The 25,195-nt window shown below is 42.2% G+C and overlaps 1 protein-coding gene across 1 annotated transcript in view; it reads left to right on the forward strand.

Annotated features, from left to right (window-relative positions):
- The window catches only part of LOC122558088 (fibrillin-2-like), a 339,601-nt gene that overhangs the window by 112,709 nt on the left and 201,697 nt on the right, over positions 1-25,195 (forward strand). The window contains exon 8 of the mRNA XM_087994253.1: positions 3,893-4,018. Within this exon, the coding sequence (XP_087850379.1) occupies positions 3,893-4,018 (126 nt within the window). The remainder of the gene's footprint in view (positions 1-3,892; positions 4,019-25,195) is intronic.

A 25,195-nucleotide genomic window follows, 5' to 3' on the forward strand; every position in this document is an offset into this window, starting at 1 on the left:
TCTCTTCTGTCTTTGAAGGAGAATGTGATGTGTCTTGGAATGGTTAAAGTTAAAAATCACACAACACCAGGTTAAAGTCCACCAGGTTAATTTGGAAGCACTAGCTTTCGGAGCACTGCTCCTTCATCAGGTAGCTGTGGAGCAGGATCATAAGTCACAGAATTTATAGCAAAAGATTACAGTGTCATGCAACTGATACAATATATTGAACAAACCTAGATTGCTGTTAAGTCTTTCATCTTTTAGAATCGGTTGTAGATATGTAAATCCCAGAACTTGTTAAATTCCCATTTTGGAAATAGAACCAGTCTGACTCAAGACTGGGATATAGACAGACTCTAACCTCACACTTTTAATGCATTATCTAAGCTGAGATGTCACCTATTTTTTAAAAATAAAACCTTAAATTATCTTGGGAATGTGACTTGAAAGAAGTTCCAGAATTTATATATTAATGAACCAAAACCTGCGATCCATTCAAAAATATAAAAGACTTAAAAGCAATCTAGGCTTGTTCAATATGCTGTGTCAGTTGCATGACACTGTAATCTTTTTCTATAAATTCTGTGTCTTGTGATCCCTGGTCCTCAGCTACCTGATGAAGGAGCAGAGTCTTGAAAGCTACTACTTCCAAATAAATCTGTTGGACTATAAACTGGTGTTATGTGAGTTTTAATTTTGTACACACTATCCAACACCAGCTCCTCCACATCTTGGAATGGCTAGACAGTTAGTTGCTAGGTAAGGGTACTTGAACGTGCCTGGCATTAATTGTACTGGGGATGGTAATCACTTCTCCATACAATTTGAAAATCTTGCTTATGTTGTCCAACATTTAATAATTGTTGATTTGACATTGTGGGCCATATGTTCCATTACACCATTGGAGTGTGCATTGTGGAACAATGATTTTTGTCACTCCCACTTAGTACAGATGTTTTGAACTAGTTTTGCCAGTGTTTGAATCCATTGTTGGACACTATCTGAATCTATGCAAATATAACCAAGTACACTCTCTCTAATCTGTTCTATTACTGAAGTATGTCTAGGCCAACATTCAGCTTGTAGTTTACAATAGAGGAGCAGGCTTCCATTAGTGTGTCATGCTTCAAGTGATCCAAGGTCAGATTGAGTATGTGGTCTTTCTACCATCAGGGCCTATGCTATGATGTTTTTAAGAGCATATCTCTTAAAGGCATACTAACTGTAAAACATAATACAACACTGCCTATTCCAAGCACACACTGTATAGATTCACCACTCTCTGGCTTAAGAAGTTTCTCTTTATCTCCATTCTAGAGGGTCTTCTGGTATCTTGTTTTTTGTTTTGCTAGCCACCTTAAATCTTTCATACACCCTCTATAAAGCCTTTATATCCTTTTTAAAATGTGGTGCTCAGATTGGACATATAGCACTGTGTAAGACTGAACAATGTTTAATAAAGACTCATTCTAACCTACTTTTTTTCTGGACTTTGTGCCTCTGTTTATAAAGCCATATGACTTTATAATGACTTTCTCAGCTTGTTCATCCACCATTAATGATTTGTGTGCACATCCCACAGGTCTCTATGTTCTCGCACTTCCTTGAGAATGGTGTCCTTTATTTCATATTATCTCCAATCAAACCAAAATGTATCACTTCACACCTCTCTGCACTATGCTATGTATGTGTCTGTCCCGCCCACCAGTCAGGCTTCATCCTTTCAAAGGTCGTCACTATGCTCCTCATAATTCGCCATGTTTCTAACTGTTCTGTCAACCACAAATTTTGAAATTATGCCCTGCACACACAAATCTAAGTCATTCGTTTATACTAAGACAGTTGTGCCTTGATGCCCTGCTGTTCTTGGAAGAGTGTAGAGCGTCTTTTACATTTACCTAAACAGACAAAAGTTCAGGTGAGTTTCTTATCCAGAAAGCAGGATCTCCAAGAGTGTAGCATTCCGACAGTTCAAGTGCCTGCTGGACACTTTGCTCAAATCTGGGAAGGTATTTTGAATCCACAACCTCTTTCTTTGTGTCAAGACCCACACTATTTGTATGAAAGTACACTGCTATACATTTAATGACATTTTTACTAACTTATTTTACCCTTGGGATTTTTTGATTATCGAAGTACAGATTATCGGTGTCAGTGTGATTCAATGGCAGTTCATCAGTTATTACAATGAATACTTAGTTGGACAGATGCGAACTGCAGAAAACAAACACTTTGCATCAGATTTCCTATATGTTGGAAAGAAAAAGTTAAACTTTGCTTCAAAGTTTCTTGAAATAACATTAACTGCTACTGAGCATTTAACTATTAAATGTTACAATCAATGATTGAAGTCCAGATCTGATTCTGTTAATTGAAGGGCTCCTTCACATTGGCCTTCTTCATGAAATCCCTCTTGCCCTGCTTGGCACCTCTGCTCCATTACTCAAGCACTTCTCTATTTAGACATTACCACAAAATTCAACTGTGTAATGACCGTCATGAATCACAGCTGCCAAGTGAGTGCACTGTTTTATTTGGCATATACAATAGGATATTAATACATGAGTTAACTTGGAGACTTGTTTCACATTTTCTGCTTCAGCTTTTGAAGACAGTTTCCAAACATATCTGTTTTCAACATCCTGTAGGAAAGGAGACAACACTTGCCCTTATTTTATGGTGTTTCGGGCCTCCTCCATCTAGCTTGTTTTTCCTCCCCCTAACATCTGTCTTGGATATTTTCAAACATGATTGCCTGCTCTCTGCCTTTAGACAGTTACTGCCTTGTCATGTGAATTGTGCTTTCTTGAAAAGAGGAGTTAAAGCTGTTAGTATTTGCATAAAAGGGTATTGAAGATGTGGATTATTTTCCAAATGTAGTAAACTGATGGTTAGTACATCAGAACATTTGTAATAATAATGTTTAACCACATGTACTATATGTTCTGAGAAAAAAAGTACTCTTGTAAACTTGAATGCCAAGTATACTTGTACAAAACCTCATAAGGTGACCATGACACCATCCAGTGCAGTCTACACTTCATCTTACAAAACCTGAAAATATTCTATGTCCATATGATGATGTCCTCTCAATAACTGTGACTAACCAACAAGCAGGAAATTTGATTTCAATGCAGTTGTACTCATGAGAGCGGTGGGGTAGAGTCCTTATGTGTATTCAAGACTGAGATAGATTATTGATCAATCAGGGAATCATGGAAGACAGGGAAAGGGCAGGAAAGTGGATGTGAGGAATGTTGGATCAGCCATGATCCTATAGAATGACAGAGCAGTATTCCTATTTCTCATGGTATTATGATCTTATGTTTTCTTTCTTCGCGTGAGGTGTTGGATACAAGAACATGAATATAATACTACTTAAAACACTGGCTAGGCCACAAATGGCACTTTACATACAGTCTGGTCACATACAGGAAGGGCAAGTACAGAGGACATTTACAGGAATGTTGCCAGAGCTTGAAATTGTAGCATGAGGAAAGATTGTTTTCCTAAGAATGAATGAGACTGACAGGTGACTTAATTGTGATGTATAAAATAGTAAGAGGTTTGGAAAGAGTGGACAAGTAAGACTTGTTTCTCCAAGCAGAGAGGTCAGTTATCAGGGAGCACAGATTTAAAGTGATTGATAGAAGGATTAGAGGGGACATGAGGAAAAATGTTTTCACTCAGAGGATGATGGGTCCAGATTTGGATGTAAGTAAATCTATTCACTGCTGTTAATGATGATCGTTCACTTGGACTTGGGGGGTGTCTTCATATTCTAGGTATCTAGATTATCAGTTAAGTTCTTGCAAATGGAGCAAATCCATCATTCATAAAGACAGGTCCCATCTGGTTATAATTTTGTATAATCCACTGATTCCTTTTCCTTTTTTTGTTTATTTTTCAGATATTGATGAATGTCGAAACATCTTTGGTGCCTGTGATAGAGGCGAATGCACCAATACTATTGGCAGTTATTACTGTACCTGTCCCCATGGCTATGTAACATCTGCAGATGGTTCTCAGTGCATCGGTGAGTTTAAAAAATACACAAGCCTGAACGATAATATTCTAAAAGTGAAAACAAAAGTTTGCCAAGTACAATAACAATCTATCATTCTGTTGTTATATTTGTTTTGGGCAACCTTCTGAGCAATTGCTTTATCAATGAAATATTTCTCTATAAATTACTCAAAGGAATGTTCTGAGAGGGAGACCTGTGACAGGATTGAAATAAATGGTTATTTAGACTGAAGGATCGTTATTGAAATCATTGTAGAACACCAGTTATGTGACATAAATCATTAATTCCTGTCAGTATTATGAATAATTTATTTTCATTATCTTAAATGTAAGTCTATTATTCGATAACTTTATTGTTGTTATCAAGCAGAAGAGAAACTCCTATTGGAAGGATGTTGTGAAACTTGAAAGGGTTAAAAATGATTTAGAAGGAATTTGCCAGGGTTGGTGGGTTTGAGCTATAAAGAGAAGCTGAATAGGCTGGGGCTGTTTTCCCTGGAGCGTTGGAGGCTGAGAGGTGACCTTATAGAGGTTTATAAAATCATGAGAGGCATGGATAGGATAAATAGACAAGGTCTTTTCCCTGGGTTGTGAGACTCCAGACTTGGGAGCCTAGGTTTAGGGTGAGTGTGGAAAGATTTAAAAGGAACCTAAGGGGCAACATTTCACGCAGAGAGTAGCATGTATATGGAATGAACTGCCAGAGGAAGTGGTGGAGGTTGGTACAATTATAACATTTAAAAGGCATCTGGATGGATATATGAATAGGAAAGGTTTAGAGGGATATGGGCCAAGTGCTGGTAAATGAGACAAGATTACTAAAGGATATCTGGTCAGCATGGATGAGTTGGACCGAAGGGTCTATTTCTGTGCTGTACATCTTAATGACTCTGTGACTTTATGTAGTTGAAAAACAGAAGTACTGAAAAAGCTCAGTTGCTCTGGCAGCATCTGTGGGGATAGAAAAACCAAGTTAACGTTTCAAGTCTGATAGCTCTTCTTTGAAACTTCAGACTAAAGGACATTGGTGGGATTTGAAACCTTCACTGTGTCTTTCTATCTCTCTACAGTTCCTGCTGAGCTTCTCCAGCACTTTGTTTCTATTTCAGATGGCCAGTGTCTGCAGTCCTTTGCATCTGTTCAAGCAGCAATATGTAAATATTTTGCTCAATGGTGATATTTTAATACAATGGAGCTTGGGAGATGAAATGGTTGGAAGGGCAGAGCAATGGCAGATGAAATTGAAACCTGATCACTGTGAGGTGATGCACTTTGGAAGGAGCAACAAGACAAGGGTGAACTCAATGAATGGCAGGACAGTAGGAAGCTCAGAGGAACAGCGGGACATTGGGGTGTTCGACCACCCCAAGGTGGACAGGGCAGATTAATAGAGTAATTAAGTAGGCTAATGGGATGCTTATCTGAAACAGTCATGGCATCGATTACAAGAGCAGAAAGGTTATGTTAGAGCCGTACAGAACTTTAGTTACTCCACTGCTGGAGTACTGTGTGCAATTCTGGTCCCTGCAATGTTGGAAGGATGTGATTGCAATGGAGGGTCTGTAGAGGCGATTCACCAGGATGTTGCCTGGGATGGAGCTCGAGTTGTTTACTTTGGAGCAGAGAAGGCTGAAGGGGGGAGGGGGGGGGGGGGGGGGGGGGGTTGCTGATTGAGGTGTGTAAGATTATAAGGGTTATGGACAGGTTGGATATCCCCTTAGTTAAAGGGTCAATAACAAGGGTGCACAAATTTAACCTAAAAGATAGGAGATTTAGAGGGGATTTGAGAAAAAACATTTTAACCCAGAGGTTGGTAGCAATCTGGATGGTACCTTTGAGAGGGGAGTTTAGACAGAAAATGTTAAAATGTAGTTGGATGAATACTTGAAGTATTATAACATTCAAGGCTATGAGCCTGGTGTAGAAAAATGTTACTAGTGTATTTTTGGCAGTACAGACTTAATGGGCTGAAGGGCCTCTTCTGTATTATATGATTCTAGAAAGAACTTATCAAGGTGTACAGTATACAGGTAACACTTAAAGTGTTGGCAATCTTATTGAGTTATAGCCAACACATTTTACAAGTTCATGTTTTAGGAACAGCGTTCCCTATTCACCAACTGCATTGCAAACAATTTGCTTTAACAAAAGACGTGCTATATCAGAGCTGACAGTAGTCCCAAAGGGCCATTCTCACATTAGAGAGAGATAACAGGTGGGGCTTTAACCTGAGGGTCACCATGCCTCAGGCGAGGGGAGAGGTTGAGAAGGAGGGTCTTTCATGGTGACCTCTGCCAGTGTCGGAACTGAACCCATGCAGTTGGGCATCTCTTTGCATCACAAACAAACTCTCCAGCCAACTGAGCTAATTGACCCTCACTTGAGAAAAGAATGCTCATTACTTTTGGTGAATTGAACCGTTGTGTTACACTATCACATCCAGCGAGGTCAACAAACTTAGTACAATAGATTTTGACACAATATTATGATCTGTACGGGAGGGTGGCACATTGTCCTTAGCAACAGATACCATGGGATGGCACATGGCAGGATTAATGGCAGGATGAACATACACAGGTTGTAAATGGGTAAGCGAACCAATTGATAGGTGGTGAGAGTCTTTTTGTACAAAATAAACATGAATTTAGACCAACTGAATTTGCAAGATTCTGGATTAGTGGTGCTGGAAGAGCACAGCAGTTCAGGCAGCATCCAGTCGTGATAAGGACAGAATGCCCCTGGTGCTCACCTTCCACCCTACAATCTTCACATAAACCAAATCATCCGCCAACATTTCCGCCACCTCCAAAAAGACCCCACCACCAGGGATATATTTCCCTCCCCACCCCTTTCCACCTTCCGCAAAGACCGTACCCTCCGTGACTACCTGGTCAGGTCCACGCCCCCCTACAACCCACCCTCCCGTCCTGGCTCCTTCCCCTGCCACGGTAGGAATTGTAAAACCTGTGCCTACACCTCCTCCCTCACCTCCATCCAAGGCCCTAAAGGAGCCTTCCACATCCATCAAAGTTTTACCTGCACATCCACCAATATCATTTATTGTATCCGTTGCTCCCTATGCGGTCTCCTCTACATTGGGGAGACTGGGCGCCTCCTAGCAGAGCGCTTTAGGGAACATCTCCGGGACACCCGCACCAATCAACCACACCGCCCCGTGGCCCAACATTTCAACTCCCCCTCCCACTCTGCCGAGGACATGGAGGTCCTGGGCCTCCTTCACCGCCGCTCCCTCACCACCAGATGCCTGGAGGAAGAACGCCTCATCTTCCGCCTCGGAACACTTCAACCCCAGGGCATCAATGTGGGCTTCAACAGTTTCCTCATTTCCCCTTCCCCCACCTCACCCTAGTTCCAAACTTCCAGCTCAGCACTGTCCCCATGACCTGTCCTACCTGCCTATCTTCTTTTCCACCTATCACCTTCATCTCCTCCCCCACTCACCCATTGTACTCTCTGCTACTTTCTCCCCACCCCCACCCTCCTCTAGCTTAACTCTCCACACTTCAGGCTCACTGCCTTTATTCCTGATGAAGGGCTTTTGCCTGAAACGTCGATTTTACTGCTCCTCGGATGCTGCCTGAATTGCTGTGCTCTTCCAGCACCACTGATCCAGAATCCAGTTTCCAGCATCTGCAGTCATTGTTTGTACCGAGTGGAATTTGCGTGATGTTTATATTCTTGACAGTCAAATCCTGGAGATTGAAACACACCATGGAAGGATATCTATCTATGGCTTGCCAACCATTCCAACATTCACTGGTTGCGTAAACAATGTCAGCCACTCTACATTATTCAATGTGGCAAGTTAAATGTAATACAGATTCAGATGTAGCTTGAGTCGATCCATTGAATTGAAGACAATGAGATTTTGAGAAAAAGAGCAGAGATGAATTAAAATTAGTCCAACAACATTTTTTTTCAGTGGTAAGACACAGAAAGGCCATAATGTTTTGACTTGTAAGTTAATGAAACTTGATGTTTAGATTCTGTTTCACTGTGGATTCTCGTCAAAATGAACCCACACTATTAATGGTGCTATGTTAATTGGGAACTGCACAGATTGGATTAGCTTTGTCTTTCTTTGAGAAGTAGTAATTAATATGAGCTGGAGGTTATTTGAATTCAGTCTTGATCAACAGCTTTCATGCTGTCGGGGGCTTGCATGAAAACAGAAGCTTATTTCAATTAGAATGCATTAGGAAAGCCTTGAATCAAGAATGTTTCCTTCCACTATGGGTTTTGTGGTAATGGGAACCAACTAACAACTCACTGTGATACAATGCCAGAATAAAGATAATTGGTTTATGCAATATAAACACAGGAGAGATCATGATCAGCCTGAGTCTGTATTACAGTGCAGTCACCTTAGGCAAACCAGCCTGCAGAGATTAACTCTGCTAGTGCAGCTTGGTATTGTTGCAGCATGGGATATCACCTCAAGAGGGACTGGGCAATTACTCATTGCATTACTGCATGGCCAAAAGAGAATGTCACTGGCTGTTGGATACTGCAAGGTGATGTTTTTCCTTTCAATAGATGGTCGGACGTTTTTTGTATTGTAGGCCCATAAGGCAGTGAATAAAGGTGAACTATTTAACAATGGTGTCATCACATCGGAGGGCAATCCCATCTTTATTCAACCTCTCGATTCATCTGTATGCATCTCCCCGATCACTTTGAGTACAGGGACCAAAAACAATCTCGTTTTTCTACATCGGATTCACATTATTACCTTGCTTTCTTTATGCTCATTCACTTTGTAATTACTGGGAGGCTGCCAGCCTTTCTATATTTCACCTTACTCTCTGACCGCACACTCACTTTACCATTAACTCACCGACGCTTGGCACACCAGCCTCATAAGTGCTTTCCTGGTTGCAAGGTGACCACTAATGGGTTACAAGCTGCAAGTTTCTTGCATTGCTTCTGTACATTGCTGAGAGAAGCAGACAGCTTGACAAAGTTGGCAGTACTGAATAATTAAGGGGAAGAGCAGTCACTGTGTGGCATTGTGCTGCATCAATATCACTTGCAGCACATGTTAGGGTGGAAAACACACTGCAATAACTCCAGGCAAATACCCACCTATGAAAGTCAGATGGAAGCAGTCCATCATCTGTGCTGTGGGTTGCTGACACTGTCATCAAGGGGTTGGGTCCATTTCCAATCCAGGGCCAGGCCAGAGTCAGTCAGGTCTTTGGACCTTCCACAGCTTAGACCATAAGACATAGGAACAGAAATTAGGCCAGTCTGCATCACCATTCATTCATGGCTGATAGGTTTCTCAACTCCATTCTCCCAGTTTCTCCCCATAACCCTTGATCCCCTTTACAATCAAGCACCTATCTCAATGACCTGGCATCCACAGCCTTCTGTGACAGTGTGTTCCATAGATTCACCACGCTCTGCCTGAAGAAGCTTAGGGACCAATGTCGTTGCAATCAGCAGACTGGGCCCATAGTCATCCACTATGAACAGTTCATCCACTTCACCAACACCTTCCACTCCGACCTCAAATTCACCTGGAACCTGAAGAAGGGCTTATGCCCGAAACGTCGATTCTCCTGTTCCCTGGATGCTGCCTGACCTGCTGCGCTTTTCCAGCAACATATTTTCAGCTCTGATCTCCAGCATCTGCAGACCTCACTTTCTCCTCCTTGGGCCCATAGTCAGTCCTGCAGAGAAAATGCAACCAGTCCAGGGATTACAGCTAGGTTCTTTGGGGCATGATTGAGTCATCGGGCTGGGTGGCATTGTGTTCCAGTATTTCCTAGACTTAGACAAAGGTGGAAGTGAATGGAGGGACACCTAGTAGAGATCCATGAACAGGAGAGGTGGCAAGGTGTCCCCAGTGAGTGACTGGGAGGCACAGAGGGCAAGAAGGGTTAGTTTGGGAAGGCAGAGGAAGAGGTGGCTGAGAGGCGTTGAGTGGAAATGATGCATGCAACAGTGAGAGTAGCTGTCCATGACCCTTGTGCATGTGCAGTGACAGAGTTCAAGCCAGTGGTGACTCTGTGAGTGTGAGATAGTCAAGAGTGTGGAGAGTGGAAGGTCATTAACCTGCTCTTTTTCAAGCTTTGTGCACCTTTTCACCCAAAACACAACATTGATCCAGGCTCCTCATTTCATGTGATGTAGTTTCCTGTGGTAGGGAAAATCTTCTAGGAGAAAGTGAGGACTGCAGATGCTGGAGATCAGAGCTGAAGATGTGTTGCTGGAAAAGCGCAGCAGGTCAGGCAGCATCCAAGGAGCAGGAGAATTGACGTTTTGGGCATGAGCCCTTCTTCAGGAATGAGGAAATTGTGCCAAGCAGGCTAAGATAAAAGGTAGGGAGGAGGGACTTGGGGGAGGGACGTTGGAAATGCGATAGGTGGAAGGAGGTTAAGGTGAGGGTGATAGGCCGGAGTGGGGGTGGGGGCGGAGAGGTCAGGAGGAAGATTGCAGGTTAGGAAGGTGGTGCTGAGTTTGAGGGTTGGGACTGAGACAAGGTGGGGAGAGGGGAAATGAGGAAACTGGAGAAATCTGAGTTCATCCCTTGTGGTTGGAGGGTTCCTAGGTGGAAGATGAGGCGCTCTTCCTCCAGCCGTCGTGTTGCTATGGTCTAGCGATGGAGGAGTCCAAGGACCTGCATGTCCTTGGCGGAGTGGGATGGGGAGTTGAAGTGTTGAGCCACGGGGTGGTTGGGTTCGTTGGTGCGGGTGTCCCAGAAGTGTTCTCTGAAACGTTCCGCAAGTAGGCAGCCTGTCTCCCCAATATAGAGGAGGCCACATCTGGTGCAGCAGATGCAGTAAATGATGTGTGTGGAGGTGCAGGTGAATTTGTGGCAGATATGGAAGGATCCCTTGGGGCCTTGGAGGGAAGTGAGGGGGGAGGTGTGGGTGCAAGTTTTGCATTTCTTGCGGTTGCAGGGGAAGGTGCTGGGAGTGGAGGTGGGGTTGGTGGGGGGTGTGGACCTGATGAGGGAGTCACGGAGGGAGTGGTCTTTTCGGAACGCTGATAGGGGAGGAGAGGGAAATATATCCCTGGTGATGGGGTCCGTTTGGAGGTGGCGGAAATGACGACGGATAATGCGATGTATATGGAGGTTGGTGGGGTGGTAGGTGAGGACCAGTGGGGTTCTGTCCTGTGCTAGGGAAAAGGACCGCTGTGGTCTCCACCACCACATCCACCAAAGCCCCCATATCCCTGTCCACAAAATGGGGAGAGAGCTTTCCTTTAGACATGTCCTTGGCGATAGTGATAGAACCCCACAATGTTGCAGGGTGGGGAGGGGGCACGGGTTCAGTTGCTGGGCCTGGAGTGGTATGGATCTAGACCTTAAATATGGTGTCAGGTTGCATAATTAATGAGGTGAAGAGCGTAAGATTTCTCACAAAGAATTGCTTCTCGTCTCAATAGACCAGGCACTATCAATCTAACATGACAGTACACAGCAACTGAAATTGGGAAAGTTCCATTCACAATTTCTATGAGAGAATTAAAAAAATAAAATGAAGGAGTTTCTGCTGGATCAGATGTGTTACATAATGCAAATTGAACTGACCATAACTAGTGACAGCACTTAGGGCAATCTGCCTTGCTAATAGCCATTTTTGTCAACTGGCCCCTCCTCAAGTGATTTGACTTTTAAAAAATATATTTGCAAACATTGAATTCAATATCCAGATACAGTATCGCAAATCTGGTTGTCGAAAAACTGGATTGTCCAAACACCAGGCAGCTTTGGAGTGTGCAATACACCAATTTTAATTGATTAATATAGAAAGAACTTACCCAAACAGCAGGTCTCGATGTGGCATCAACCCAGTGCAGCTCCAGACTGTTATATCCTTCACCACTTGTGCTCCAGTCTTTTCCTGTGCTCTGAGTGACCTTTCATCCTATCTGAACTGGCTTAGCCTGAGCTGTCCACACCCTGCATTAGCCAATCAAAAATTCAGTACATTTCTCTAAAATCTGGTACAGCCTTGATCTTGAGGTTGCTGGTTTTAAGATACTCCACCTGCAGATTATTTCAAATATGTGCTGTGTAGTTTACACAGTTTGAACATATTGCTGATTTTGTACCATGTGCAAGGTGTAGGGTGTAAGGTGTAAGATGTCATTGTTGAGAATGAAGCAGTCTTTGCTTTTGGCACTTGGTGACCAGGTTAGTACAGAGTCAGGGTGGCTTTCACCTCAACAAGGTGGAGGAGAGTGGCCTCAGCTCATACAGCCTGTTTAACAAAGGATTTCTGTAATGGGGATTAGGTCTTTCATTAATGTTCAACAGACTTCATGATTGCTTTGGATGGCCACCCAGATACCAGGAGAATGGGGAGGATGCAAATTGCACAGATATTTTGGACACAACTCATTACACTGCTTAAAATATGCTACGACCTGAAAAACAGATGCAAGATATTCTGATGTTTACTCTGAATGTGTCTGGAGGTAACTTCACATACTATTGCAGATGGCTCAGACATCTCTTCAGTGACCCATCTTGGAAATTGGAATATAGCGATTTGCACAGCTCCTACAATTTTCCGACCTTGATAGATGGAAAATTTGAATTCTCAATCTGTGCTGCCATCACATGGAATTTTGCACTGGGAGTGTTAATTTGCAAAATTTACCCCATCTGCTTTACCCTCAGGAGAATAATTCTTGTACAACCGTGTTATGTTTCCATTTTCCACATGAGGCATTTTCATCGCCTTTGTGAATGAAGCTGCCAATTCACTCCCAATGTGTTTTTAATTATGAGATGTTTGGTGTTTGTGGATTGGTGCCCACTAGGAACAGGGCGAGAGCACTTAGTTCTTTATAAGTGTAGAATTATTTCAGTTAGGAGGAAAAGTATGTTTTCATCACCTTTATCCCTCCTTCCCACATCATTGTTCTTTTTCTCTTCAGCATGTCTGTTCATTCTCTCTCTCTTCTCTCCTTGCCTTTTCTGGTTTTTCTCACCCTCCTGTGGGACTGCTTCTCTTTCAGTCTTGTGTTCATTCAAGGTAGACATTCAGAATTTCATTTCAACCTGTCCTTCCTGTTTGCAGATACTGACTGACTGTAATTTCCAGTACTTATTGTTTGTTTACTTCAGCTTGACAGTAGTTTCCATTATTAAAGTAAACTGGAATTAAGCCTACCTCATTAAAACAAAAGTTAATATTTTACCAGTCCACTGCACTATTATGTTCTATACACTGTGTAATGTTTATTTGTATTTTGAGTTCAAATATTTGACAGTATTTTTATACATTCTGTTTACATAAACATCATTAAATTATACAAATCATCATAGAATAGTTACAATGTAAAGGAACCCCATGCTGTGGCAATGTACCTAGTCTCCCAGAGAAGGAAAGATTGTACTTTACAGAAATACAAAAAAAACGATTAATGCTGTGCACTGCAAAGACTTTCTTGTGTATCTCGACAATGCACCAAATGATTCCTGCTATCATAGGAGAGAACAAGAGCCAATCTCAGTAATGGTGACTGCGTATGACCAAGGCACCCACCATCCACCTCATTGATGTTCTTTAGGGAAGGAAATCTGCTGCACTTATCTGGCCTTCAGGCAAACATCCACATGCTTGACTTGTAACTGCCTTTTGAAACTGACCAGCAAACCACTTAGATGTATTTCAAACCACAGTAGAAAAATCCAATCAAAATAAAACAGGACAAATGACCCAGGATCAACCCAGACACTGGGTATGACATCGTACTCCCAGGGTCCAAGCTAAGTCTTTAAAATACTCCATACTAACATCTGGAGATTTGTGCAAAAACTGAGAGAGATATCCACTGACTAATCAATCAACAGCCCAACGTAGTTACACTCACAGCATCATACCATACAGTCTTTGTACTAGACTTCTCCATCACTATTGCTGATGTCCTATCCCACTAGCAGAATGAACCAATCAGAGATTGCAGCACAATGGCTTACAATTGCCAGGGAGATGTCCTGAGACTTCTCGATGTTGCTTCCATTCCCCATGATGTCTTATGGCATTGCATCAATGACGGAAAAGAAACCTACTGCCCTTCCTCGACAGATTAGGAAGTACTTCTCTAAGTTGAACATCACTTGGAAGTAGATCTGAGCAATGTTCCATGTATGTCTATCACCAAATGTAGCTCAGTAACATCATTACTAAGCACACTGATCACATCTGAAAGGACATAACAGCTAGAGTCATTCTTTGGCAAGTGATGGGGGAACAAAGAGGGAAAACATACTTGACTTCATCTTCTCTATCATACCTGTGCTGAAAAATGTGTTGCTGGAAAAGTGCAACAGGTCAGGCAGCATCAAAGGAGCAGGAAAATCGACGTTTTGGGCATAAGCCCTTCTTCAGGAAGGATTCCTGAAGAAGGGCTCATGCCCGAAACGTCGATTCTCCTGCTCCTTTCATGCTGCCTGACCTGCTGCACTTTTCCAGCAACACATTTTCAGCTCTGAACTCCAGCATCTGCAGTCCTCACTTTCTATCATACCTGTCACATGTTCATGTCTCTATGGGTAAGACTGACCACCACACAGTCCTTATGGTGATGAAATTGTGTGTTCACATTGAGGGCAGCGCCCATTGTGTTGTGTGGTAAGTGGGTAAGACTTAGAACAGACCGAGGAGCTGAAAAATGTGCATCAATGAGGTGCTGAGAGTTATTGGCAGTAGTAGACTTCGACATCACCACGATCTGTAACCTCAGAGCCTAGAGTATTTTACTATTACCATCAAGCCAAAGAGAGCGAGGAGTATAGGGGTACATGCCAGGCACAGAACCAGACAGACCTAAAAGCATCAGGCAACCTGATGAAAGCTTGTTTCGTGAACTTCTATTCAGTGCATTTCTTCGAGATAGAGCCTGACCTGCTTCTGGGAACCTCCCCTCTTACTGACCCCTCTCGAACCAGACCCAGTTAGTGATTGTGAACTGAGTGCAGGTTAGTTACTGGGTTGTTTTATCTAGCTTTTGAAAGCATTGTATTCATTTTGGCAATTTATCGTGGTTCACATTGTTAAAGTTTCAACAATCTACAAGGAGAAGTATCTGCCCTGTAATTAAGAGTAGTCTAGGGGGGAGACTTTGGAAAGTTAAGTGAATATTACTCAGACATTGAGCTATGTGATGCGTATGCTCACCTATCACAGGGAATCCCGGTAGCTATTATCATGGTGAAGACATTTGCCTATGCATAACTAAGGACTTCATGTAGAGCAGATAGCTTATGATGCCAATCAGCGTGTAATTCTTGCTTTGTGCCAGCATTGTCATTTTCTAATACCAGTCACCTGCCTGTGCCCTGAATAATGTCACACAGCTAAATATGGCAAAAAACACTATGAAGGATTTTGAACCAGAACTACTAAAGGAACCATAAATATCTTGGAGAATTTATGCAAGTTTATTTCTTTTGGATTTTGGTGCATACCTTGCAGCTTTCCTATACAGTAGCTCAGTGGTTAGCATTGCTGCCTCACATTACTAGGGACCCAGGTTTGATTCCACCTCAGACACTGTGTAGAGTTTACACATTCCCCTGTTTCTGTGTGGGTTTCTTCCAGGTGCTCTGGTTTCCTGCCACAGTCCAAAGATGTGCCAGATTAGGCAGATTAGCTGGGCTAAATGACCTGTGCTATCCAAGGATATGCAGGTGAGACGGATTAGCTATGATAAATGTGGAGTTACGGGCATAGGATGGGTCTAGGTAGGATGCTCTTTGGAGAGCTGGAGCAGATTCAATGAGCCAAATGGCCTTTTTCTGTACTGTCAGGATTCTGTGTAATCGCTAGGATGTATCAGGATACGCAAGGCCCCTGGGGACCTCTACTGTGAACCTTTCTTCAGTTTGTAAAATAATTGTTCACAATTACTCTTTGTTTCCAATTTCATATCATCATGTTATTGTCCTGTTTATTCCATGGGATCTAATTTTGCTCACGTGTACATGTGGAGCACTTCATCAAATATGTTTTGGAAGACCGTGTATACCACATCAACTGCATCATCATCAACCCTCATTTTACTTCATCAAAAACTCAAGCAAGCTTGTCACCAAACTTTGTCCTTCGTGGCTTTCTTTAACCAAAAGAAAACAAAGAACAAAAGAGAAGTCCAGCGCAGGAACACGCCCTTCGGCCCCCCAAACCTGTGCTGATCATCATGCCCTAACTCGCTAAAAAGCAAACCTTCTGCCCTTATTCAGTCTGTATCCCTCTATTCCCTCCATATTCATGTAACCATCCAGATGCCTCTGAAATGTTGCCAAAGTGCCTGTTCCTACCACCACTTCTAGCAGGCATTCCAGGCCCTTACCACTCTCTGCGTGAAAAACCTCCCTCGAACATCTCCCTTAAACTTTCCCCCTCTCACCTTGAACCTATGTTCCCCTTGTAATTGAAACTTCAACTTCAAGTTTAAAGATGTGAGAGCAAAAGTATTTGACACAGAGGGTGATAATTGCCTGGAATTCACTGACAGAGGAGGTGCTGGGGTGGATACAACAGCAACATTTAATTGGCATGTTGGCAGATACATGGATAGGCAAGGAATAGAGAGATATGGGCAGAGTAAAGGCAAAAGGCTTTCAATTTAGGAAGGTGTCCTGTGTTAGCACAGGCTTGGTCCTGTGCTGTTCTTTGTTCTTTATTCCTTGGCTGCATCTCATTCAGTCCAGTACTTTACCTATGTGCCGATCCAATACTTCCTCCTTTTCAATTTTCAAACCGTCAAGTATCTACAATACCTCCTCTTTTCCCATGACCTTAGCAGTATTTTCTTCCTTGATAAAAACAGTTGCAATGTATTCATTCAATTCACAGATGATGGAAAAGGATAGACCAGATCTAAAAGTTGAAGTTCTTAATTGGAGAAAGGCCAATTTTGATGGTTTTAGGCAAGAACTTCGGAATACTGATTGGAGGCAGATGTTCACAGGTAAAGGGACGGCTGGAAAATGGGAAACCTTCAGAAATGAGATAACAAGAATCCAGAGAAAGTATATTCCTATCAGGGTGAAAGGGAAGGCTGGTAGGTATAGGGAATGCTGGATGACTAAAGAAATTGAGGTTTTGGTTAAGAAAAAGAAGGAAGCATATGTCAGGTATAGACAGGACAGATCGAGTGAATCCTTAGAAGAGTATAAAGGAAGTTGGAGTATACATAAGAGGGAAATCAAAGGGCAAAAAGGGGACATGAGATTGCTTTGGCAAATAGAATTAAGGAGAATCCAAAGGGTTTTAACAAATATATTAAGAACAAAAGGGTAACTAGGGAAAGAATAGGGCCCCTCAAAGATCAGCAAGGTGGCCTTTGTGTGAAGCCACAGAAAATGGGGGGGATACTTAATGAATATTTTGCATCAGTATTTACTGTGGAAAAGGATATGGAAGATATAGACTGTAGGGAAATAGATGGTGACATCTTGCAAAATGTCCAGATTACAGAGGAGGAAGTGCTGGATGTCTTGAAATGGGTAAAGGTGGATAAATCCCCAGGACCTGATCAGGTGTACCCGAGAACTCTGTGGAAAGCCAGAGAAGTAATTGCTGGGCCTCTTGCTGAGATATTTGTATCATCAATAGTCACAGGTGAGGTGCCAGAAGACTGGAGGTTGGCTAACATGGTGCAATTGTTTAAGAAGGGTGGTAAAGACAAGGCAGGGAACTATAGACTGGTGAGCCTGACCTCAGTGGTGGGTAAGTTGCTGAAGGGAATCCTGAGGGACAGGATGTACAAGTATTTGGAAAGGCAAGGACTGATTAGGGATAGTCAACACGGATTTGTGCGTGGGAAATCATGTCTCACAAACTTGATTGAGTTTTTTGAAGAAGTAACAAAGAAGATTGATGAGGGCAAAGCAGTAGATGTGATCTATATGGACTTCAGTAAGGCGTTCGACAAGGTTCCCCATGGGAGACTGATTAGCAAGGTTAGATGTCATGGAATACAGGGAGAACTAGCCATTTGGATACAGAACTGATTCAAAGGTAGAAGACAGAGGGTGGTGGTGGAGGGTTGTTTTTCAGACTGGAGGCCTGTGACTAGTGGAGTGCCACAAGGATCGGTGCTGGGCCCTCTACTTTTTGTCATTTACATAAATGATTTGGATGTGAGCATAAGAGGTACAGTTGGTAAGTTTGCAGATGATACCAAAATTGGACAGTGAAGAGGGTTACCTCAGATTACAACAGGATCTGGACCAGATGGGCCAATGGGCTGAGAAGTGGCAGATGAAGTTTAATTCAGATAAATGTGAGGTGCTGCATTTTGGGAAAGCAAATTTTAGCAGGACTTATACACTTAATGGTAAGGCCCTAGGGAGTGTTGCTGAACAAAAAGACCTTGGAGTGCAGGTTCATAGCTCCTTGACAGTGGAGTCGCACGTAGATAGGACAGTGAAGAATGCATTTGGTATGCTTTCCTTTATTGGTCAGAGTATTGAGTACAGGAGTTGGGAGGTCATGTTGCAGCTGTACAGGTCATTGGGTTAGGCCACTGTTGGAATATTGCATGCAATTCTGGTCTCCTCCCGATCGGAAAGATGTTGTGAAACATGAAATGGTTCAGAAAAGATTTAAAAGGATGTTGCCAGAGTTGGAGGATTTGAGCTATAGGGAGAGGCTGAACAGGCTGGGGCTGTTTTCCCTGGAACGTCGGAGGCTGAGGGGTGACCTTATAGGGGTTTACAAAATTATGAGGGGCATGGATAGGATAAATAGACAAGTCTTTTCCCTGGGTTCGGGGAGTCCAGAACGAGAGGGCATAGGTTTAGGATGAGAGGGGAAGGATATAAAAGAGACATCAGGGGCAACTTTTTCACGCAGAGGGTGGTACGTGTATGGAATGAGCTGCCAGAGGATGTGGTGGAGGCTGGCACAATTGCAACATTTAAGATGCATTTGGATGGGTATATGAATAGGAAGGATTTGGAGGTATATGGGCTGGCTGCTGTCAGGTGGGACTAGATTGGGTTGGGTTATTTGGTCAGCATGGACGGGTTGGACTGAAGGGTCTGTTTCCATGCTGTACATTTCTGTGACTATATGACTCTATGCCATGCTCCAGATGTATATCCCCTCTTGGTCTCTAATTGACACACAAATCCTTTTGCCACACTTTTACTAGTTCTATAAAGTAAGGTCACTGTAGTCCCAGGGGACGACAGGGTGCTCTCTCAGTAAAGAAAGATGGTTGGTGGTGGTTTATCCTGAGAGTCACCAGGTCTCAGGCTCAGTTGGCTTGATGGCTGGTTTGCAATGCAGAGTGGGTTAAATTCCCACACTGGCTGAGGTTACCATAAAGGACTTTCCTTCTTAACCTCTCCCTTTGCCTGAGGTGAGGTGACACTCAGGTTAAACCCCCACCAATCGTCTCTCTCTGATGAGAGTGCAGCCCTATGGTCGTCTGTGACTATAGCGATTTTACCTTTAGTATTTGTATACCTAAAGAAGGCTTTTGTAATCCCTTTGATGTTATCTGCTAGCCTTTTCACTGATAATTTCTTTGTTTCTCTTATTTGCTGTGTTCAGTTTCTCTCTTATTGGGCCTGGTTCCCAAATCCATTATCCACTTGACAACTGTCACAAGCACACTTATTCGGCTTCAGTTTAATCTCTTCTCTCTTTTGTCATCTGCAGAACTCAGGAATTGTTTCCCCTGCCTTGCTTCTTTATGAAAATAAACTTTGACTGTACATGAGCGAACTCCTCTTTCAGTGCAACCAGTATTCCATTACAGTTTTACCTGCTGATCTCAATTTAGCTGAGCTAGACCTTTTCTTAACTCATTTAAATTGTTTTCCTCCAGTTAATTGTTCTTACACAAGATTATTCCTTGCCCTTTCCATGGCCATCCTAAATATTGTAATACTGTGACCACCGTTTCTTAAATGTTACCCTATTTACACTTGATCCATTTGGCCTGCCTCATTCCCAAGTCCTGATGAACAGCTTGTGCACGAAAAATCGATTCTCCTGCTCCTCGGATGCTGCCTGACCTACCATGCTTTTCCAGCAGCACACTTTTCAACTCATTCCCAAGGACCAAATCCAGTAAACTGTCTCCTATCTTATTGCACTGAAAGCGTATTACTGCAGAAGATTCTCCTAAACACATGTCAGGAATTCTTACTTTCCTTGGTGTTTTATAGGAGAAAGTGAGGTCTGCAGATGCTGGAGATCAGAGCTGAAAATGTGTTGCTGGAAAAGCGCAGAAGGTCAGGCAGCATTCAGGGAACAGGAGAATCGACGTTTCGGGCATAAGCCCTTCTTCAGGAAGGTGTTTTATACCCCAGTTATTCCCATCTATATTCCAAAAAGTGAAGTATCTAATTCTAACTGCTGTATAATTCTTGCATTTCTCAGTAATTCCCTTGCAAATTTGTTCCTGTACATATTTCCCACTGGTTGGTGATCTATGGATTGGGCAAAACAATATGAGTGCACTGTCTTTGCTCCTTAGCTCTAGTCAAATTGATCCTGTCTTTGATCCATCTGGGAAATCCTCTATCTGCAGCCATCAACATATTGTTTTATCTAAAACCTGGAAGAATGTGGATGCTTTAAATCAGAAATGAAAACAGAAGTTGTGTCTGTGAAGAGAAACTAGAGTTAACATTTCGGGTTTTTCGAGCGTGGATCATTAGACCTGAAATGTTAACTCTAATTTCTCTCCCCAGATGCTGCCAGACCTGCTGAGCTTTTCCAGTAGTTTATGTTGATATTGTTTTATCTGTTATTTGATTATATTATCTAGATTAGATTAGATTACATTACAGTGTGGAAACAGGCCCTTCGGCCCAACAAGTCCACACCGACCCGCCGAAGCGAAACCCACCCATACCCCTACATTTACCCCTTACCTAACACTACGGGCAATTTAGCATGGCCAATTCACCTGACCCTGCACATCTTTTTGGACTGTGGGAGGAAACCGGAGCACCCGGAGGAAACCCACGCAGACACGGGGAGAACGTGCAAACTCCACACAGTCAGTCGCCTGAGGCGGGAATTGAACCCGGGTCTCAGGCGCTGTGAGGCAGCAGTGCTAACCACTGTGCCACCGTGCCGCCCACCATGTAATGTAATCTAATCTATCTATAAGTGAATTGATTCCAGTCACCTCAATTTTCCAGCAAGCAGTAAGTGAGTTCATATATTTTCTATAGCTCAGAGAAGAGTTAGCCAATTAAGGAGGACAGGGCTCTTTAGTTAGTTAGTAGATTTTAGGAAAATAATTAAAAAGAAAAGTTACACATAATAAGGCAATAATTATTACAGCATCATCTGGGGAATCATTCTGTTGAAATGTAACCCCCTCAGGATTCCATCTCAGATGCAACCCACTTGCTGAGAGAGATCATGTGATCATAAAGAGCTTGGAGCAGGGTCAGGCAATTCAGCCCCTTGACCCTGCTCCAACTTTTAATACGATTGTGGCTGATCTCAACTCAGCCTCAACTCCACTTTCCTTCCCATTCCCCAGAACCCTTTAACTTATTATCAATTAAAAATCTATTTCCTCAAATTTACTCAATGTCCCAATCTCCTCCATCCTCTCTGGTAGTGAACTCCATGATTCATGACCTTTTGAGGGAAATAATTTCTCCTCTTCTGTTTAAAATCTACTGCCCTTTATCTTAAAACTATTACCTCTCTTTCTAGATTACCCAACATGACAAAACATCCTCTCTCCATCTACTTTGCCAATCTCCTTTAGCAACTTATAGACCTCAATTAGATCTCCACTCATTCTTCTAAATTCCAGGGAGAATAGGCCTAAATTGCTCAATCTCTATCTTTAAAAGACAAACCCTTCATCTCATGGGGTTCTTGCCTTGGAAGTTTTTAGTACTTGGCTAGTGGCTAGCAACAAAACCCTGTTGGATCTCCACACTGAAGCCTTGGAATGAACATGACTGTATGTTCATTCCTGATTTAATAACTGGCTCTTGCTGTTGCAAATACTATTAATCAATCTGTTCAGATTTGTTATAATAGGCCTCTGGTGCAGGTGGCATTTAAATCCAAGCCTCCTGGTCCAGAGGTTGGGACATAACACTGTGTTACAAGAGCTGGTATTGTTGCAAGGTGAATCTAGTTGGTTCCCAATCAGAACATTTTGTTACCTCATTATCGCAGAATATAATGAAGCTGTTTTATACCATCTCTCTCCAATCATTATCAATGAAAGAAATGATACACTCTTGATTCATGTTTCACTTTCCAAGGGACTTTTCAGAGGGACTCAAGATCCTCTATAAGAACATCATCTCAATTAAGCCTCAGTCCTTGCTCATATATCTGTTACATGACTGGTTACTGCCTTAATCCTGTCTTTGATTTATATATGTGGTTAATGAAAAAGATAAAATGCAAAATAGTTCTGTAGTCATGTGTTAGTACAAATGGACTTTGTTTATCTTGGTAGTTATCACAATAAATACAATATAAAATGGTCTAAAAATATTCAAGTTAATCTATGTTCTAGCCAGCTAGCCCCTTTCTGTAGCCACAGCATCATATGTCTATGTCACTATCTGCATCTGCAACTCTCAAATCTTATTTGCATATTTCATGCAGTCTCACCCATGCTTTATAACCTGACTGAACACAACAAATGCTGGAGATCACAGTGGTCAGATAGCATCCATGAAGAGAGAGGAAACTAACATTTCAAGTTTAGATGACTCTTCATCAGAGCTCTGACCCACTGTGATCTCTAGCATTTGTTGTTTTCAGTACAGTTCCTTGCATCTACAGTTATTTGGTCCTCCCTTTATAACGCTACGTTAGACATTATCACATCTCTCACATGCTGCACCATCTAATATCATATGTGTGTGTACTCCAGTACGATCTGCCTCTCCTAATGTTCTTTGCACCTTGGTATTCTTCTCTGGAGTCTTCACTGATTCTGTCATCCCTGCCAAGTTAGTTTAAATCCTCTTAACTAATTTGCATTGTCAAATAATTTTAATAACTTTATTTCAATACCTCAAAAAAGACTGTAAAGTCAAAAACAGTTGAATGCAAGAGGAGTAGCGAGGCTTTCCCTTTACCATTGATTTATTTAACCTGTCAAAGTGTTGTTGAGGTGACTTGCTTTCTCGTCTATTTTGGGTGTTAAACCTGTGTAAATGTTTGCCTTGGATTAGCCTAATATTCTGTGTTGTATCTTTGTGGATATCTTTTTTTTAGCTAGACCCAAGTCTGCTGAGAATAGCTATCAATTTGAAGTAAATAAAGTAGCTACATTGCAACTGGATATGTTTAATTCTGTAGCAAATTATTGCAAGTGGAATGGAGTTTGGTTTATGTAGATTCTGAATTGTGATAACAATTGTTTGTGGAATTCTTACTAAACCATGTTGAGATATTTGGATTCAATTTGTAATACAAAAGTTGATTTACAGAATTGATTATCTTTTCACTTATTTTGTTAGAGTGCTCCAATTTAATAATGATTCCAAGACTAAGAACGCAAGCCCTTGGGCCAGTCAGCTGAGCACAAGTAGAGCTGTCTTTGCAATTTGCATTATGCTATTGTAACTCACAACCTCAGGCTATGGGTCTGTTAGTCTGACCTGATCTGGAAGGTGCCTGGTGATTAGCATTCTTTGTGTGCACTGATTTCAGATGTTGGTCAGGGCTGTGTGTTTCTATGTTTGGAGGTTTTCCAATCCTTCTTTTTTTTACAGAACATGGGTATATTGTTATCGAAGGAAGATGCATTTGAAAGCATTGACCTGGCATTTTTTTCCATTTCTAATTGAAGGCAGAGTGTTCAGAAATCAGGAGTTGGCTCTATTTCTTTGCAAATTAATTTTTAAATCAAATTTTGCTGGAACGGTTTATCTGGTATTCATTGTTATACTTTTTTATTTACTTCCCACCATTTTTCATGCATTGTCCCTCCGGTTAAAAAAGAAGGCTAAGTCAGCATTGTTTTTTCAAGTGCTGTGGTAGGCAAGATATAAAAGCCAATTCTTGATTTTTCATTTTCAGTTGTTCAGCACTTTATCCTTTCCAGGTAACTGGGTTCTGAATAAAGAATTGTCTGTGCAGGTCTTGCTTAATTTATCCTCTCAGGTATTTGAGCCGTACTAAGCAGAACCTCCAGGTTTGATTGAATCTGCACTAACAAAGTAGCCTTAGTCAAAAGAATAGTTGGAACATCACAGTTATCCTTAGAATTTCTCCATGACATAGCGGCTGTGGAAAATTTTTAAGAGTCTAGCATCCGACCCTTGTCTATGATGTGGGTTTGGATCCATTTTATATCTGCTGCTTAAGCACATGCCCTGAATCCAGGCTCAGAGTTTCTGTCCCAGTCAGGGTGTGCTGGGGTAAAAGCAGGTTCTCCCTCAAGGCTGATGCTTCAACCTTCTGCTGGTTAATTAACTTACTAAAATGGTCGGGATCCACATGATGAAGAATTCACTTGTGAAAGTTCCTGGTTACTGCTTTATATATTTGAAATTTTCTATATTTGTTCACTGTGGTGTCATGTTTGAACTAGACAGAAAAAGAGAAGGATGAGTGGAAGAGAAGTGTTCTCAGGGATTCCTTCCGTGAGCGAACAGACTGGTGATCTAGAGTTCCAGACTAATGTTTTGGGGATGTGGATTCAAATCCAACCATGGCAGATAGTGAAATCTGAATCTTCAACAGAAAATCTGGAATTAAAACCCAGCCTAACTGCGACCATGTAACCACTGTTGGTTATTGTAAAAACCTATTCATTTTGCAAGTGTCCTTTCGGGGACTACATCAGTGTTCCTCATGGATAATGGGTCAGAATCCTGGAGCTCACTCCCTAACAGCAGTGTAGTTCTCTCTGCACAAGCTGAATGGGAGCAGTTCCAGAGGTCACTCACCAGCAGCACCTCGAGGGCTATTAGGAATGGAGCTAGACAAGCCTCTGATGCTAAAGAAAACATTAGAAAACAGATTGCTGCTCTGAATTGATACCAGTTGAAGCTGACTGCTAAGTCAGTGTGTTCAGGCACTGAACATGAGCTGGGCTGGTTTTAGAATGGATCAGAGGTATAGGAATTGGCTATTTGGTCTTTAAAGCTTGCTCCACCATTCAATGACGTTATGGCTAATTATTACCTCACTGCCTCTTTACTGCTTAATCTCTGTCAAGCTGTGTGTACTAT

The sequence above is a fragment of the Chiloscyllium plagiosum genome, unplaced genomic scaffold (genome assembly GCF_037043375.1).
Source record: "Chiloscyllium plagiosum isolate Xiang-an unplaced genomic scaffold, Cpla_swu_hap1 HiC_scaffold_2, whole genome shotgun sequence".
In the NCBI taxonomy this organism is placed as follows: domain Eukaryota; kingdom Metazoa; phylum Chordata; class Chondrichthyes; order Orectolobiformes; family Hemiscylliidae; genus Chiloscyllium; species Chiloscyllium plagiosum.